This window comes from Notamacropus eugenii, chromosome 1, assembly GCF_028372415.1.
Source record: "Notamacropus eugenii isolate mMacEug1 chromosome 1, mMacEug1.pri_v2, whole genome shotgun sequence".
Lineage (NCBI taxonomy): Eukaryota > Metazoa > Chordata > Mammalia > Diprotodontia > Macropodidae > Notamacropus > Notamacropus eugenii.
In genome coordinates, this window is record NC_092872.1 from 403,815,389 (window position 1) to 403,835,236 (window position 19,848).

At 38.8% G+C, this 19,848-nt stretch overlaps 1 protein-coding gene across 6 annotated transcripts in view; it reads right to left on the minus strand.

The window, feature by feature from the left end:
- Positions 1-19,848, minus strand: part of FBXW11 (F-box and WD repeat domain containing 11) — a 90,100-nt gene that overhangs the window by 52,279 nt on the left and 17,973 nt on the right. For 2 of the 6 annotated variants that reach the window (XM_072630966.1, XM_072630965.1), the window contains exon 2: positions 2,206-2,307. The exons of the other annotated variants lie outside the window; for them this stretch is intronic. In XM_072630966.1, the coding sequence (XP_072487067.1) occupies positions 2,206-2,307 (102 nt within the window). The remainder of the gene's footprint in view (positions 1-2,205; positions 2,308-19,848) is intronic. 6 annotated transcript variants of the gene reach the window in all.

A 19,848-nucleotide genomic window follows, 5' to 3' on the forward strand; every position in this document is an offset into this window, starting at 1 on the left:
GGCATATGGTGGGGACTTAATAAATGCTTGTTGATTGGCTGACTGACAGAGACATTATCCCAAATCACTGCATTTAAGAGAATTGTTGGGGGAGTGGGGAGAGTCAGTGCTTGGCCTTGCATGGAATAAAGCTGACTGGAACCATGAGGGAAAGCCTTTTGAGTTCCTATCCCTTTATCTCAGACACTGTTCCCTTTCCCACTCCCATAAGCAGGTGGGGAGTTCAGTAGAGACTGATGCAGGAAAGCGTCCAGAACACCACAATTCAGATTTGCTCCTTCTGCCCAGCTAAGTAAATATTTCATTTTACGGTGGAGAATGCATCCCAAGTCCAAACCAGGGCAAACAAAACCATATGCAAACAAACTCCTTACCTACTTCTCAAAAATGTATTTCCCCATTCCTGGGATACCTGCTCAGGGCAAAGTCCCAGTTTTCTAATGTAAAAACTTATCTTGTGTGAAAAGGAGTCAATTAAGAACTCAGTAACAAATGTGGATTGCCCTTTTACCCTTCCACCCATTCCACTTCAGAGAATTTTCACATCAATCCCCATTACGAAAATAAAGCAGCAGTGTTGTCTTGCTGCTCCAGCTTGGCTGAGGAGTGTTTGCAACTGGTCACTTTGTTTTAATTGGATATAATACAGCACAAGTTGCACTTCTAATAATTCTTTATAAGTGCAACCCCTTCATCCTTAATGGGTCAGATCAATGGAATCAGCAGTTGGATAATATTCAAGTTAACAATTTTCAGATCAACAGCAATAGAGATAAACACTATAATACAAATATCTTCATTCATTATCAGGCAAACCAAAGGCATGCACTAGGTAGCATTTAGAAAAGGACCGGCATTAAAAAACACACATCAACAAGCTCAGAAACACCTTTTCAAAGGTAAATAAATATCCAGGATACACTGGAGCCTCGCTGGAACATCTGTGTGTGCCCTGCATCTTACAAATGACACCCACCCCACACACTCATAAACTAGGTCTTAATGGGACTTTATTACCAAATCCCCATCTTGTCTAGGGTCCAAGACAACCTTATATCAAGTTCTAGTCTATGACAAATAATGTTACAGCCAAGTTCCAGTGTGGTTTCCAAATACAGTACATTTGAATAAATGACCATACTGACACTAACTAATCTGAAAGCATTTCTAGTCAGCCGTGCAAAAGAAAACAAAAAACCCATCATCTCAAATGGGAGGGGAAACTATTCTCCTCATTCCTCCCTCCCTAGTTTCATTTACAGTTTGTAAAACTATTACTAGAGAGTGATGACCTTAGTATAATAGTAAAGCCACTCTCATCATCCTTATTGGTGCTGCCAGCATGAAGGCCATACATATAGGCAGCATTCTAATAACCTGCATATTTCTTTTCAGGACAAATTGGAAGTATACAAATGATGATATCTTAATATTACCACTCAAATAAGGCACCAACACATGCTTTCCCTAAATAAGGTTTCCCGAATTAAGCTAATTTAGACAGAATCTGGCTCCCAGAAGAGCTGGGCAACCAAACGCACTCTTGTTAAATTTGCCACATGACTCTTAAGGGAGGGACAAGGAAGGGAGGAGAAGTGAAGAATTCCTTAGAATTCCTTGCCAGGCTTGATCTGGCACAGTCCCAGTCTGTGGACCCTGAGAGTCAAAGTATAAGACCTACTGGTTCAAAGTGCTGGGCGGCCAGCATGAAGCTGAAAACTTTATGTGGTACTGCAGCATATGGTTGATTGCTGCCAGTGCCTGAGGTTACATGCTCTTTATTATTTTTTGGGGGGGTGGGGTTGGTTTCCTTGCTTCCAAGGTACACTTTTAATTTGGTCTCAGCATCTATCACAATGTATTATCATAAGAACCCTTCAAAAATTAGCCAAACTAAAAATATTAAAGACCAAAAGAAGTGATAAGGCAAAATATGATGGGCAACATGCATAACTATTTACTGTTAGAACCACAACTTCAAGGGAGAAAGAACACAAAGGGATCCCCAGCCAAAGAAGAAGCTCCTCAGAGAGGCCCTCTCAGCTCTAATTCATTACTACGTGTGCTTCCTGGGGCTCTTCAGAGCAGAAGGTTACACAAAACATTTAGCAGACTTAACAATTTGATTAAACAGACTACTCAAGAGTTTAACAAATGTTCACAGCATACGCATAACACATTTACAACAAGAAAGAAGAAAGGCACCTGGAGACATCTGACACTGGGCATGCTCTGCAGGCATCTCAGTGCGCACATGCTCTCTACCAGGTTGGAGCAGCCTAGCCACAAAGACCTTGGCACAGAACACTGCAGGGTGACAAAAAGGAAGGAAGAGAAGAAGCAGTTAGAGGCCACAACAAATCACTTCACACAGGCAACTCAAATATTAGTGAGTTAAGTGCATCACTGTTTCCAGTTAAGTGATAGTTTATAAATGGCCAGGGGTAAAATAATTTAATCAAGACCTTTTAAAAGTGTGTGCCAACTTTCTCACCTACAGAAAGGAATATCAATTTCTAACTGCTCAATCATACAGGCTCAAGAGCTGAAAGGGACCTCAGAGGTCATCTAATCCAACCCCCTTCAATTTACAGCTGAGGAAACTGAGGCCCGGAGAGGTTAAGTGACTTGCCCAAAGTCATACAGGAAATAAACACATGGCAGAGTCAGTATTTGAACTCAGGTCCTGTGTCTTCAAATTCGGCAGCTTTCTCACCGAACCATGCTGTACGTGTCTTACTTCATCCACAAAACTGGCTTACCTAACATGTTTGATCCTATGGGTGAAGTTGTGCATTCTGTTAAAATGCAGCAGAGATTAGAAAAGACAAGTTTATTCTGTGCTGGGGGATGAGGTCAGATGATTAACAATATAACTCTGATTCTCACAGTTATCAACATTTTTGCCTTTAGTCATAATTAAAGTTTAGAAACATTCTTTTTTTCCATCCAGGACATCATCACCATCAAAAGTCAAGGTTGCTTTTTCTGTAGTTTTGGTTAACTGTCAACATTGTGCTACTTCTCAGCTATACTAGATCAGTCCAGTTAGTATATTATCTATATGTAATTAAAGCATATTTAGATACCATAGAAAAACAGGATATAGGGCAGCATTCTCATGACATTGGAAATCACCCAAACCTCACTTATCTTTATTTTCAAAGTTTACCAAAATGTTGTTTGATAAGTCAATAATTTCACTATTAATTATTTATCCTTTAGTTATATTTACTTCTATCAAATTGCATAAAGAGTGGATAGACAGAGAACCAAACATAATATTTAAAAGTACCATGCATTATACAAATCTTCGATATTTTAGAAATTCTGTCATGTAGTTCTCTATACCTCAAAAAGGACTTTCTTTTTAAAAAAAATTTTCTAATTATTTGAACACCAGAGCCATGAAAATACAAGCGTAGGATTTAAGAGACACACCTGTACTCATTGTCTGATACTAAACACAAAATCTAACCACTCACTGGGGGTTCCATTTCCTTTCATGAAAATTTGGATATTAAATATTCTTTGTACACACTGCCAAAAATAATTGAAATCCCATTACATCAAATGATTATTAACTTGAATTTGATTCTACTGTCTTGGATCTAAAATGTAAAAATATACGTAGAATTCATTTTTATTTTAACCCTAATAATTAGTTCTATCTTGGGGAACTCTCCTCCTAAAACTGTTTTCACATTCCAAGAGCATATGTGTAGAAGAAATTTTTTTTTTAATTTGCCCATATATATGAAAGTGATCTGCCACTTCCCCTGACTCAAGCACCCTCAGTATCGTCATTAAGCTAAAAAACAAGCCCTGCCATTTGCCCCCCACATTTAATGTCCTTCTAGCCTGCCTTTTACCTTATTTTACCCCCCTTCAAACATTTTACACTATAACCAAATATGTCCTGAACATGCATTCCACCTCCGACCTCAGTGTTTTGGTACAGGTCATCAATGCTCTATGCAAGCAAAGACACCACCGATTCTTAGAAATCCATTGATTCTCTCTCAGTTCAAATCATTTGCTACTTCCTACAGAATGTTTTTCATGAGCACTCCTCAAGCCCATGCCACCTCCCCCCCCCCCCAGTAGCACGCCTTCTTCTCAAATTGGATAGTATATACTAGTTTTCAAAACTGTAACCACTACCTCTTAAAAGACTGTAAATTTCTTGAGAGTGAGAAATATTTATTAGACAAAGATAAAAACGTCTTCCCACAGAGTGGACCCTTGACAAATGCTTATGGTTGAATTCATCGAACCTGATTCAAACGGGAAAGAAACTTTTAGGTCATACAGTCCAACACCTTCATTTTATGAATAATGAAACTGAGGTCCAGAAAGCTATCATGATTGCCTAAGGTCAATTTTGACCCCAGGTTCTATTTCACCACAAACAAATCCAGCACGATTTCTACTATACTATACTACCTCTTACAAAGTATTAAAACTGAGTCCTACAAAATCCAGGAATTTTAAAAATGTAATTACTTATATCCACATACTACATAGATATATGCAAATATTTATTTACTTGAGCTTGCCATCACTGCTGGAAGGTAGTGGAAGCAGGTATTACACCAGCACCTCTACTTAAGACTATGTTCTACTGTGTGTAATATGTTCAAGTTTAGGTATCACTACTTTAAGGTAGAATTTAGTAGAGGTTGGGTCCACCATAGACCCTACTAAGGGGAATTGATGACTGAAAAGAGCAAAAAGACCTTTCCGACAGCAATGAGTTCCAACTCTAAGTTGATCCATTCTATGGCCAGAACTTTGCACCTGCAGGTCTGATCTGACATTGATTTGTTAGCAGTAAGCAATCAACAAGACTTAATTAAAAGCTATGTGTCAGACAATGTGCTAGAAGATGGAAAAACATTCACAAAAATAAAATAGCTCTTGCCCTCAAGAATCTTACATTCTGTTAGGGGAGATAACATGTATGCCTAAGTATATACAGAATATAAAGGGAAGAAAGGCACTAGCAATTAGCAAGGAGGTGTATATCATATTTTTTAAAAACCATTAGGGGGGCTGTCCCACTATCATTCCCTCCTACTTTTCCAAGAAAGGAAAAGTTTGGGATCAAACTGATCATGCCGAAGAATGATACCCTTTCATCCATACCAGATACTCCACTTATAAACTGCATCCTTCAACAAGGATAACTGCCAACTTCACCTACAGCTCCCCTTCCTGGGTCTGTTCAGATAGAAAGGACATTAATGCCATTTGCAAAGGACAGCTAAAAGCTCAGCTATGATTATTAACCTAAAGAATTAGTTTATTTAATTTTCAAAGCAACAAAGGGTTCTAAGCTTCTGTGCTTGATTTTAGGGACTCTTAAATTTAGCATATTGTTAACTGCACTGAAACCATTTTTAATGTTTCTGGCCTAGAATATAATACTGCTATAGTTAAGCAACATGAAGACTTCTTCATGTCAACTACATTCACAGCAAAAAAATTATAATATTTAATAACAGATAAATCCTGGTAAGTTATTCTTTGTTATGTTCCTGAAAGTATTTATAAATTTTACTAGAAAACCCTCAACATACTGTAAGACAATGTAAATATTCCACCCTTTAGCCTCCAGGCTCAAATTGTTTTAGCCCATGGAGACCACATGGGGCATACTTAAGGAGGAAATTTTGAGGTGGAAAGAGGGCAGCACACTACACATGTTTTTAATATCTTTATATTAACTTGTAACAATGACCATCTTCAACTGGGAACATTTATAAAAGGCCTGGAGATCTTTCATTGGATTCTGATCACAAGCAGAAAAAAGTTCAATTAGAATGGCCAGAGGACAAAATCAAAGAAATCAACTTTAAATAGCACAGTAAGCTCATAATTACTGTGTTTACATGATTCTCCAAATCCACTGTATAGTCTAAACCAAAATTGGCATCACTGAAGTGAAAATTACAAAGAAGGAGTAAAACAAAATATATCATAAAGTCCAGAAACAAAGGTCTATGGCAGTCTGGTATCTACCAGCGCATAGGTTTCAAACGCCTCAAATTATTAATAAATAAAAGGGCTAAAAATGTCATGGCCCCACCTCCTCAACCTGAAGCAACCATAGGCCAGAAGAAGACCCATGTCCAGGGATCGTAGTTTGCTGGCAGTCTATGTGCTCCGCTCTAAACAGTTAAGAGGTTTGCTTCAACTTTGTGTTCTTATACTTTCAAATGAGGGGATCAATTTTTTTAAAATTTATTTATTTAAGTTTTCAACATTCATTTCCACAAAATTTTGGGTTCCAAATTTTCTCCCCATTTCTCCCCTCCTCCCACCCCAAAACGCTGAGCATTCTAATTGCCCCTATCACCAATCTGCCCTCTCTTCTATCATTCCTCCCTTCCCTTGTCCCCATCTTCTCTTTTGTCCTGTAGGTCAAGATAACTTTCTATACCCCATTACCTGTATTTCTTATTTCCTAGTGGCAAGAACAATACTCAACAGCTGTTCTAAAACTTTGAGTTTCAACTTCTCTTCATCCCTCCCTCCCCACCCATCCCCTTTGGGAAGGCAAGCAATTCAATTTGGCCATATCTGTGTAGTTTTGCAAATGACTTCCATAATAGTCATGTTCTGTAAGACTAACTATTTCCCTCCACCCTATCCTGCCCCCCATTGCTTCTATTCTCTTTTGATCCTGTCCCTCCCCAAGAGTGTTGACTTCAAATTGCTCCCTCCTCCCACTGCCCTCCCTTCCATCATCCCCCCCACCCTGCTTATCCCCTTCTCCCCCACTTTCCTGTATCGTAAGATAGCTTTTCATACCAAATTGAGTGTGCATTTTATTCCTTCCTTTAGTGGAATGTGATGAGAGTAAGCTTCATGTTTTTCTCTTTCCTTCCCTCTTTTTCCCTCTACTGAAAAGTCTTTTGCTTGCCTCTTTTATGAGAGATAATTTGCCCCATTCCATTTCTCCCTTTCTCCTCCCAATATATTTCTCTCTTACTGCTTAATTTCATTTTTTTAAGATATGATAGAAGGGATCAATTTTTAAAACCTATTTAAAACCTATTTCCTTAATAATGTCTTTGAAGATAATTTTTTTTTAATCTTACTTTAGTTAAGTTTTTTGGATTCTTTCCTCTAGGATTGTACTCAGACTGCTCTACTTGTTCTCTTACCTGCTAAGAATCCTCCTCTTCTAAATCTCATTTGCTAGATCATACTCAGACTCTATGTGTGGATATTTCGCACGGTTCCATCCTGAACTAATTCTGGCTCAGTGATCTCATTAGCTCCTGTGGATTTGACTATCATCTCTCTATGCAACTGACCACCAGCCCTAGTTTATCCTAAGCCCCAGTACCACATCACTAACTCTATATTGGACTCTTCCAACTGGGTGATCAACAAAGTTCACTCTATTTCTCCCTAAATTCTCCCCTCTTCCTAACTTTCTTACTTTAAAGACCTCCCTCTCCCCATCCCTGCTCCCATCTCTCCATGTCCAATTGATTTTGAGGTCTTGTTGAATCAACCTCCACAACATTCCTTGTCTTTATCCCTGCTCATATGGCCACCAGTCTAATTTAGAGCCTCTGATTTCTGCCTAGACTACTGCAATAGCTTCTCACTCTGGTCTCTCTTACTTCTAATCTATTTTCTACACAGCTGATATGCTGACATTCCTGAAACACAGGCTCACAGACCTGTAGTAGCTCCTATTTTCTCTATTTAGCCTTTAAACACTTTCATGTTCTTATTCCAGTCTACCTTTCCACACTTTTTTGCTCATTACTCTCCTTCCAGCTTCCATTGAAACTGTCCTACTTCCCAATCCTCAAACTCCTGCCTCTATGCATAGGTCAGTCACCTCCCTATCTGTCACATACTTTCATCCTCATCTGCCTCATGGAGTCTGTCGCTTGTTACAAACAAGTCTTCAAGTGCCGTCTCTAACATGAGGCCTCTCCTGATGCTACGGCTGCTCTTTTCGTCCTGTAAATTACTAGATACGCAGTAGGAGCTTGACAAACTTTTGGCAAATAAATGAACTTTTACTATCTTTTTCAAAAGCAATCACAAATTGTTAGAGCTACAAGAAAGCTTAGATATCTAGTCCGACTTCCTCTTTCTAGAAACTGAGACTCCAGAAGATGAGGTCTCACTGTTAGCTAGAAAGAGGGGAAAAGAACAGAGGCTAGGTTTTCCATTTTCCAACATACGTCCCCCCATCCCACATCTTCTCATGAGGGCAATGAGGCACCTAAAGTGAGCAGCACACGGATATGAGAAATGAGAACTGCAGCACTGGGGTAATGTTCTCAATTTTCATTTAAGTCCAACTTGAATTCTTAAAAGGATTTTTTAAAACACCCAGACTTCCACATCATTATCTCACCATTAAGAACAGGCAACTACTTCTTAAAATACACACAATGTGGTCCCCAGGCTATTAAATGTAAAGCACATAGCCTTCCTTTTTGTTAACAACCAGTAAACTCTGGAAGTTCAGAGTGATCCAATCAGTCTCAATCACTCCATTAGGGCAGTCTGGCTTCTGGGAAAATGGACTGTGGTTGGGGGAGAAGAGAAGGAAGGAGTGAGAAGAGGGCAGAAAAATGGGGGAAAAGACAGGATTGTTTGTTAACCAGTATCAGTGTATCAAAACAAAATATCCATTAAAAAAAAAGTCCACTGTTTAAGATAAAGAAATCTAGAAATTAATTAAAATGGATCTTTTTGTCAATCACAGACAAAACCAGAGCAAGCTTTTTTTTTCTTAATTGGTCATATCCACATTAAAGAGCTTTGGAGAGCTTTAACATTTAGCTTTAAAAGCTAGCTGTAAGACAGATTTCTCTACCTGTTGGACCAAAGAAGCAATAATCAATCAAATACAATTTGATCCAACAAGCATTGATGAAATGCTTACTATGTATAAGACCCCAGGAATAGAGAAACAAATTTAAAAAATCTATTTCTCCCCTCCTGCACCCCGAATAGAATTTTTTACATTCTATTAGTGAAATAAAACACAAACAGTTAAGCGTCTTACAGGGACAATTAAGCACCTTTAGCAGTTGTTTGTACCTGGGCACACCCCAGGAAAAGAATCGTCATCCTTCCATTTCCTCCCACATCCTTGGATCACTTTCCTTGTAAAGCTAACCATTAACAGTTCAAAAATTCCATTAAGGTTCTCAAGGTGATGTCAGGGGTAAGGATGGGTAAGATTAGGAGATATATCTATTCTGGGAAGTGTGGCAGGAAGCTAGAAGTAGCAAAATAGTTTATTTCCGGCTTACAAGTTCCAACTGAGATAGATCCATCCTGGAGTTCTGCTGATATGGAAAGTAAAACTCCACTGAACAGTTCAGGCCATATCAGTCCTGATTCATAGCCAAGAGGGAGGAAGGCCAGAATGTTTGGCTCCATGCTAGTCAGCGTCTGTGCCTAAAGAGGAATTTCTATTCTCCAGGACTGGGCAGACCAAAATACAGGTTAATCTGTGTCAAACAAAGCTAATATAAGAAATCTAGATTTATGAAAACAAAAATCTTTTAAGGAAAATGATGAAATGATTCTTTACTTAAAAATCTATCACATCTGCCCCCTTCTCAAATATCAAGCTATTTAGGTGCATTTAAAATAAGATCCATTCTACAAAAATATGATTAATATGAAAATATTCACGATTAAATCCATTGCATAGTAAGGTACCTCTATCAGTGATGGAGGCAGTTGCATGTGAAAATTAGTTCCCTCCAGCTTAACTTCTAGGACAGTAAGCTAGCAGAGCCTATTAATCTATAAGGGTGAAAGAGAAAATCTAGATCCCCAGAATCAGCTCCAGAGAACTGACAGCATTCAAAGACATTAAAAGCTATGAATAAATGCAAAACCATCCCGGCTCCGATGTACAATCTGAACTGTGGCCAGACACTTTTTCAGGATGGATCTACTGATCTATCAATTGCTCCCAAACGCGTCTTTTGGGTGAATGCTGAACAAACCAAGATTCTTTTCCGATCAAGTCTGAGCAATTCAAATAGTCTTTTCTCCACTCCAAATTATTATGTTATCTTGATGTGTATTTCCTTAACACAGTACCGTTTTTAGATTCAGTTACTGTAGTAATTACAATGTGCTGGCCCCTATACATAGGCCTCCTCTCTCCCCTTTCTTTGGACACCAGTAAAAAATGGGAAAATTAATTTCATCTCATACAGTTATTCACTAGAGATGAACATGCTTAGCGAAATTAGTGGTCTGAGTGGCTCCAGTAGCAGTCTGCTTGTTCACAGAGATGCAAAGGAACCACAGAGATCTTCTAAGAGAGATTAAGGCCCAAAGAGAAGTGATTTAACTAAGATAGTACACCAGTGTGCAATTTAATTTCATTCCCTCAATAGTAACAAGAGACAAGCTAGGAAAGTTCCTTCCCTTCTCTGTAGAAGGTGAGTAGCAAGAGCTACTGAGGTTTTGCTGAAACGATGAAACTAACCCCAACTGAGCCCAAAGGAAGGCCTACAACTTCCAGTTATGAGCTACTTAGCAGAAAGACCCTTGCTGGAAAGCAATGCTAATGCTCACCTGCCATCAATGCTCATTTTGTGCCATAACACCATAAAATACCTAGCAATCCCTATTCAAATGCCATCATATCAGAGAGGATATCAGTAAGCCAGAACATAAAAGCACCTTGCTCACTGTTCTGGAGAGAATTCTGGATGCATCTGTTCCCAATATTCTATTACCAAGGCCCCAGAACAGAACAACTTCTGCTGCCTTGGGATACAACAGTACTGGGCTCCTCATTTCCTTGTCCAGGGGTGGGGAACCTGTGGCCTCAGGGCCCTCTAGGTCCTCAAGTGTGGCCCTTTGAATCCAAATTTAGGATTTGATCAATTTTGGATTGAAACTTGAGGACCCAGAGAGTCACATGTAGCCTTGAGGCCACAGATTCCCCAACCCTGTGACCTAGTCCCTTCATACCAAATAACTTTAATCACAAAACTCTTCAAATCATCTACTCCAATATATTCAGCTGCTTTTCAACAAACTGTGTCAATCTCCCAAACTAAAGTTTTTTAAAAAAGCAATGAAACATACAAAAGATAATCTGAACACACCAAAAGTGGATTTCCATACCTCCCCTTGCCCCAGTGATCAATAATCTCATGTATTCCAGGAAGAAAGATCGTTTTTTAGGAAGATGATTAAGGTTAAGAAGTATATAAGTTGTGTATAAGTTCATACAGAGAACCCTTTGAACCTAAGTTAGTTTCATTTTAAAGTCAGATTATAGCAAAGCTCTTTCAGTCAATTTTATTTTTAATATTATATTACACTCATTAAAAATGTTTTGCCACAGAACACTGCCAAAAACCACTCCCTATAACAATGCAAACTCATTCAGATTAATTATGTGAAAGACCATTTTGAATTTGCTAAAAGTCTGGTTGCAAACTACTTTACAGGAGATGGAAGTTTTCCTTTCTTCAAGAATATATAGTGATTTCAATCAGTCAACACTGATTAAGCACCAACTAGGGGCCAAGCACTGGAACTGACTTGAACTAAACTAGCAGTCCTAATAGAGATCCTTTGGTGGACCTCCTTCTGGGAAAATTCAAAATGTTTTTCATATTTTGTACCCAAATGGATATCTTTGAAACAATTTTAAAGTATTTTTAAAGTTATTTTCTCCTAATAATACCTGTTTACAAAAGAGATCCAGTCAGGCCTTTGTTCAAATGACCACAAATTCTGGATCAGAGGGTATAAATTTGTGAGGTTCATTTTACTTAAAAAGCACAAAATATGAGAGTGATCCTAACTCATTTAACAAGAAGAAAAAATTTGGGAAGTGAACTTGGTGGATGGCCCAGATGGAAAATAAAAAAGCTACATCCCAACAGTCTCCATTTAAAAGATATTATGTGATTCAAATTAGAGACAGGAGAAAATAACTCCTCCCTCCCCTCTTGTCAGAGGTCAGAGAAGTATTATGACTGGAGATATAATGTAAGATTGGGCTGACGTGTCAGTTTTGTTCAACTGTTTTCTCTTTTTAAAGATACTTTATTATAAGAGGTGGTGGGCAAAGACTACATTAGGAAATATGAGATCACTATACATATTTTAGTACAGGATATCATATGTTAATTTCACTTAATCTCAGAATGAGTTCTTTCCTAATGTATATACCATCTAGAGATGAGGCTATTAAGGATGATGTGAATGAAGAAAAAAGCATTTATGAAATACTTAGTATGTGGTAGACACTGCGCTAATAGCTGTGGAAGATCAGAAGCATCTGGGATCCTCAGAACTGTCAGTCCATGGGATAATGGAAACTCTCTCCACTAAGACTTAGCAGAGAAGGCACAGGGAACTGTTTGGGAGACAGAAAAGTTAACTGACACCCCCAGGGTCACAATATCTCATGTTCTGATAACAAGAAATTATTTTTGTGAAACATTTAATGTTGAATTCCTAAATGTCAAAAAGAAGCAAGATCTAAACCCAGGTCTCCAGCATCCCAGTCATACTCTGTCAGCTTGATGATATGTATCACCTATGATGTGAAACCAAAATGGTAATAACTCTTACTTTATGCTAAAAACAACTCAATATCTGTTAAGTGCCTACAGAGTAGAAGAAGGTGCTCCCATTACAAGCACAAAAAAAATGAAAGCTAGAGGTAATCAACCACTAAGCATTTATTAAACATCAATTCTATATGAGAGACTGTGCTGGGAGATGGGATATCAATTAAAAAAAAAAAAAAAGAACCATCCCTACTTCCAAAAAGACCAGAGGAGCTGGGTTACTTCCTAGCTGTGCAATCCTAACCACTCAATTTACTTCACTTGGTCTCAGTTTACTAAATAGTAAAATGAAGAAGTTGGATTAGATCAAGTATTCTCAAGCTTTTTAGCCTCCAGGCTCCTTTATACTCTTTATACACACACACACACACACACACACACACACACACACACACACACACACACACACACACATATGAAAACCCCTTCCCCGCCCCAAATAACTTTGTTTAAGTATGCTAGAGCTAGTTCTCTTACAAGAGCCAACTGTTAATTTTCAGCGACAGCATTTACACCTTGGAAATCCTCAAGCTAAAAAGCAGAGCCTGATGTATTATTTTCTTGATTGTCTAATTTATGAAACCAATGGAGAAACTGTTAGTAATGTAGACAAGATTTAAACTGTGTCCTTGTGTTTTTGGAGAGCTAGTTAAACATTTGCCAGTACAACTCTGGTTTATCTCGGTATTTAGTGTATTAGAAATTAAAATGTCTCAGCATTATTATGAAAATAGTTCTGACCCTGCAGACCACCTACAATAGACCTTTGGGGTCCCAAGTCCATCTGGACAATGGCTGGACTAAATGACTCTGACACCGTCCAGCAGCTCTCCATTCTCCAGTCCTGTGAATTTGCCTCCTGCGTAGTAGATGTCACTAATGTTTTCAGATTCCTAACTCTTCACTTCACAAACCACACAAAACCTTTGCTTAAAAAATGAGCTGCACATAACAGTAATAATGGAAAGCAAATGTATTATTGATTAAGGAAGAGCTGAACAAAACATATGAATGTAATGAAATATTATTGTGCTATAAGAAACAAGCATGAGGAATTCAGAAAAACATCAGGAGTCAAGTATGAAGTAATATAGAATAAAGCAAACAGAAAAGAAAGAACCACCGATTACAATAATAGAAATTTTTGCCATTAAATTACTGTTAAAAGACAGTCGATTCTGATGAATTACAACTAGTGATCATGGTCCTGGAGAACAAATTTGAAAAAACACTTTCCCTCCTCTAATGTGGAGGAGGGGAAGAGGAGAAGGAGGGAATATGCACAATATGCAGTGTTATATTGCATTTAGACTGGAGAACAGATCTTCATTTGTTAGATTTTCCTTGTTACAAAGGGAGGGTTTTGGTGGTGGGGCTGGTATGAATATTAAGAAATGGCTGAGGTAAAATCAAAAAGCATAAATAAAATTATTAAAAATTAAATAAATTTAATTTTAAAAAACCTTTAAAACTCTTGGGGTCAAAGAAACAATAGGGATGCTACAGTACTTAAAGCAAATCTTTATAAACTTTCTACTTCATGTAAAAAAAATGGGCTGTTTGCAATACATTTACCCTTAAAAATTATTCCTACTCCAGCTGGCAAATAATTAAGACTAAAAACTTGTTAAGATACAACCAACTAGAATCACTGGAAAGCAATGATCCAAAAATTTCTATTGGTTTCTGAACTGTTTTTTGTATTTGTATATAAGAATGGCTATGTTTTATGTTCTAGAAATCCATAAATATCAAATAAGATAATAACCCCTCATTATGAACACTCAATTTAAACACAGATCTAGAAATCTTTTCAGTTTTTCTATTTATCCTGTCTCCCTACTCAACTTCTAGTCCCTTCCATTTCTCTCCATTTCAGTCTCTACTTCATTCAGCAAAGTGATTTTCCTAAAGTGCAGGCCTGCCCATGCCATTCTCCTATTCAACAAGCTCCTGTAGCTCCGTATTACCTTCAGGGTCAAATACAAAATGCCTTGCTTGACATTCATAGCCCTTCAGCCTGCTTCTACCTTTCTAGTCTACTCAATGTCCCACACGCCTTGATCCAGTGATACTTGGTCGCAGTTGTTCCCTGTATCTGGAATCTCCTTGCTCATCTCTGCCTATTGGCTTCCCTGGATTCTCAAATCTCAACTAAAATATCATTTACTACAAATCTTTACAAACCCCTCCTCATTTGAGTGCCCTCCCTCTGCAAATTATTTCCCATTTATCCTGTATATACTGACTCCATGAAGGCAGGAACTATCTAGCCTCTTTCTGTTTCCCTAGTGCTTGGCAGAGTGCTTGTCACATAATAAATGTTTACAGACTGATTAATTGGTCTAAATCGAGGCTCTCCAGATCCTATGGCCAGGTTCTCTATTCCATGCTGGCAGTGGTATATGTATCACCATCCGTCATGAGGTACAATGAAGATCCATTTTTCTTTTCCTGGCTCTGGCCTGAAGAAGAAAATTGTTTTGGTTTCAGTGTAGCCTATGTGTAAACTAAGAATAAACAAAAGTAGTGCTAAATGTCAACCAACAACTTAAACAGAATGGGGGCACTCAATAAGAACTTGAAAGCAAGATCTGCTCTGCATGCATCACAACTCAAATTCACCTACAGGTAACTGAAAGTTGGCTATGCTTTCTTCATGGAAAATGATTCATTTAAAAAAAGGAAAAGCTAGGATTAGGGACCAGAACACCAGACAGAGAACCAGATTTAACCCCTTATCTCTTCCTTTTCTATCTCCTCATCTCCCAACCTAAAATTTTTATGAAGAAAACAGTGGGTGGTAATTAAAGGTGGTGATGCTGGTGATGATGACAATGATGATGATGGTGATGGGGGTGGTGGTGACAGCTGGTGACACAATGGTTAGAACTCTGGGCTTGGAATCAGGTAGACTTGAGTTCAAAGCCAGCCTCAAACACTTACTGTGTGACCCATGGCAAATCAATTAACCTATTAGCCTCAGTTTTCTCAAGTATAAAATAGGGAAAAGAAGACCATCAACATCACAGAGGTTGTTGTAAGGATTAAATGAGATAATAATTGTAAAAAATATTTAGCATAGTGCCTGGAACATAGTAGGTGCTATATAAATGATTTTTACCTCTCTATCCCCATCAGTATTATTTTTCACATAATTTTGGTAGAATTCACATACAAATGGGTCCTAGCAATGTATTTATCAACAGATAGCTGGATAGCACTTACTATCCTGCTATTATTGTTATAGTAGATAATCCTAGCATTAGAAGATCATAGATCTAGATTGGGAAAGGACCTCAGAGATCACCTAGTCTAACCCCTTCATTTTTTGAAAGGAAAAGGAGGCCTAGATAAATTAAGTGATTTGCCCAAGATCACACAGATAGCAAGTAGCAAAGGTGTGATCTGAATCCTTGTCCTGTGACTCTAAACCCATTGCTTCTTTGCTTTTAAAAAAAAAAAAAACTTCTAGAATTGAACTATCCTAACATAGTCTACCAACTTGTCAGGTCAGATCTGAAAAATGGTCAGTTTTAGAATAAACATGAGCCTTTGAAGTGTTCCTTAGTGAGGGAAGGTGATTCAAAATTACCATGGTCCAAACTGGAAAACTTGGAAAAAACTGAATTGAGATCACGCTTGGGAATTGCATTTGGATGTCAGTGATGAGCCAAGGGGCCTACAAAGCACAGATGTAGTCTGCTTCCTGTGGCTCACAACAGAAATAGAACTCCTGTGAGATGAATTAGCCCATACAATAATGGGGGGAGGGAGGGGGAGGAGCAGGAGAAGAGAGGGAGACAATGAAGCAAGATTTATAAAGGCAGAGTCTCTGTAGCACTATTTGGATCATGAGAGAAAAAGTTGTCATCTGTACTCAATTCAAGTGGGAAAAGCTACAGAGGAACACAGTAAAAGCATCCACAAAGACAATTTCTGGTGAGGTATAACAACTGTGAGAACATTAGATCTTACTCTGAAAAGAATCTAATTCTAAACAAACACACTGTACATAATCAAAGGGAAATATTTAAAGTAATAAAATACCCCATACTATGATACATGATAGGCAGAAAAAAGATATTTACTTTGTAAGAACCAAGTATGATAAAGCCATACAACCTTAGAATGACTGGGTGAGGCAAACAACATGAATTGGTGAAAAGTATGACCTACAAAAAAAATATTCCACAAGAAATTATATTTTGGTGCTTTCAAGTACATATAGCACAAATGTAGCCCAGCACACAGTAGGCCTTCAATGAAAACTTGCTTCATTTGGTTCTCACAAAAACCCTAAGAGTTAAGCGCTATCGTTATCCCCATTTTTATAGATGGAAAAATTGTAGTGAAGTTTTAGTGACTTGCCTAGATAAACTATAAAGGAGGCCTGGATAAATTAAGTGATTTGCCCAAGATCACACAGGAAGCAAGTAGCAAAGGTATGATATCTGAATCCCTGTCCTGTGACTTTAAACCCTTTGCTTCTTTACTTTAAAAAAAAGCCTTCTAGAATTGAACTATCCTAACATAATCTACCAACTTGTCAGATCACAAAGCAAATAAGTGACCCAGGCAGGATTTGAACTCAGGTCTTCCAGTGTCCATCCACTGTACCATGCAGCTGCCTCTCAATGAACACCTGATTTACAATGGTGCTAAGTCAAGTCCTGTAGACCTAATGAACAGTATGAATTCTGCTGAAAGGATAGAGAATCTCAGGATATTCATTATCATTATACAGGCCCCTCTCCTCATTTTACGGATGAAGAGATTTATTTATTCAAACATACAACCCTTCTCTCAGGATACAGCATGCACCTCAATTGCTGAAATAATCAGATGTCTATTTTTGCTTTTAACTAACAAAAGATGGCCTTTATGGCTTTAGAACAATATGTGGACACTCAACAGTAAATGTTCAACAAAAAGAATATCTTATTCAATCAGACCATACAAGAGAAGGAGAGAAATGAGAATGGAAAAGTGACAGTTGAAAACAAACAAGTCCCCAACTTTCCTTAGTCATCTCAAATATAATAACCAGGAACCCCACCCCAGGTTTTGGAGGGACTTCATTCTACCTAAGCAACAAAACTAACTAGCATGAATGTGTGTGTGCATATACTTACATGCACTGTTATACAGAATCCTGCAAATAAATGAATGCAGCCCCTGATTTTCCTCCCCCATCTCCTTAATATATCAAACCAAGAAAAATAAAAAGCTTTCATTGGAACTGAAAATGTAATCCACAGTAGTACTTTCATTCAAGGCCACTGATGTTATGTGCCACCAAATGTCCTGCGATGCAATGTTTCATCATGGTCCTTCGGAAGAATGAAAAGGGCAGATGAATTTTTACGCAGACTAATAACTTCCCTGATCTCAAAAGCCCTACCTACTGCTCAGTAAAGTGTTACTTTATTGCAGTGTAGAAGGAATAGCTGTCAGGGATCCCCAAGGATGAAGTGGGTAGTGAAGGATCCCTCAAAAGGAGCTCCAAGGAGCTTAAGAGGGATGGCTGGGGATGGGTCAGATGGGGGAGGGCTAAAAAAAAAAAAAGTATTCCTAAAGGAAGTTCAGGGGCCCAGCCCCAAGAGGAGGAAAATCTGCAGGCAGAACAGCTGCAACTTTTTTTTAAAGCAGCAGGCAAAGAAAAGGAGATTGGAATTTAGAGAAGGAGAGAGAAATGGGGCTGGCATGTGGGAGGGACAAGGAGGGGCAAGACTGAGGTCTTGTAGAACTGTTTTAAGCAGGGTCCAGCTGATTAGGCCTCTCCTTTTCCCTCCCATGCTCTCCCCCACAAATTCATGGCTATAGCCATGCTCTGCCCTGCCCATGGTCCAGATGAGATGGCAGTTTTGAAGGTTCTGGCTATGCTCCAAGAACCTTACTAGCAATACTTCAATCCAGGGGGAAAATGCAGCTCATTCTGTACAGCAGTGAGGGGTGAAGATGTCCCAGAGAGATGGGCTGAGAGGCCTGAGGAGCTTCTCCCCTGCCCACTCTCCAACTGCCTTTCTCCAATGTTTAATAAATGTTTATTGATTGATTTTACTGAGATACACAAGGTATGTGTAGTGTCCATGCAGGAAAAGAGTTTGTCTAAGGAGACACAGCCAAACTGATGGAGAAAAGGAAAGCAAAGAAAGAACTTAACCAGCTGTAGTTCATTCACTGAAAAAGTATACACTAATTGCTCCTTAACTAAACTAGGCAGATCTATGGTACCATTAGAAAACAAGTCAAAGCTCTGGGTTGGGCTCCTGCTTCTGTCAGTCTGGGGAGCCTGCACTTTGGCTGTGTTTACGGGCGCTTTGCATGTCTGACAGTGCTCCTTTAAGCACACTGCAGGCAAACTGTCTAAGCAGTTGGAAACATGATCTCCACATATGGCTCTTGGAGCCCTGCTAAGTATCTGGAGTAATGACATTGGCAGCATGGCTGAATACACATTCTAGTACCAAGGAGTCAGTGAGGACTCCCAATGAAATGGGGATTTAGCTGTTTGGAAAGCCTTAGTATGGATGCACTTGACTAAGCACCCAAGATCACATGAATGCATTTGTCCTACGGACTTGGGAGCTGGACCACACTCTCTACAGGTGATCTAGTCCAACCTCCCTATTTTACAGAGAAGGTAAGGGAAAGGAACAAGCATTTAGTAAGCACCTATTATGTGCCAGGCATTGTCACGTAGCTAGTAATTATCTAAGGCCAAATCTGAACTCAGGGCTTCCTGACTCTAGGCCTAATACTCTATCCACTGCTGCTCCATCTCGCTGCCTTAGATGGCTTCCCAAAGGGCAAAGCATTTAAAGCCAGGGTCCCCTTTTCTCCAAATACCCTACTTCCTCATTTTGGCCAAATTCTTGCTAGGGCTCAAAAGGAAAATTAAATGCATGAAGATTACATGTACAAAGGTAAATTGCTCTTTGAAATGAGGCTCCTGCCATTCCCAGAGTGATTTATCCATTTATTTTTTCTTTTCTATTAAAGGGGCCACCCCCCTGACTACCTTTTAAAGAGGCCTATTCCGTGGACGGGCATTACCTCACTCTAAGTGAGTACCTGGAAAACGCCTTAGCCTAAAAGGCCAAGGTCTCCCATTGCATTCTGGGTAGTCTCTAGTCATCCCAATGGATTATATGGGGACTGCATGCAGATGGCTCTTGAGGAGAAGTGAGGCTGGTGACCTTCCCTCCCTCACTCAAAACAAAATCAAGGGTAAGTC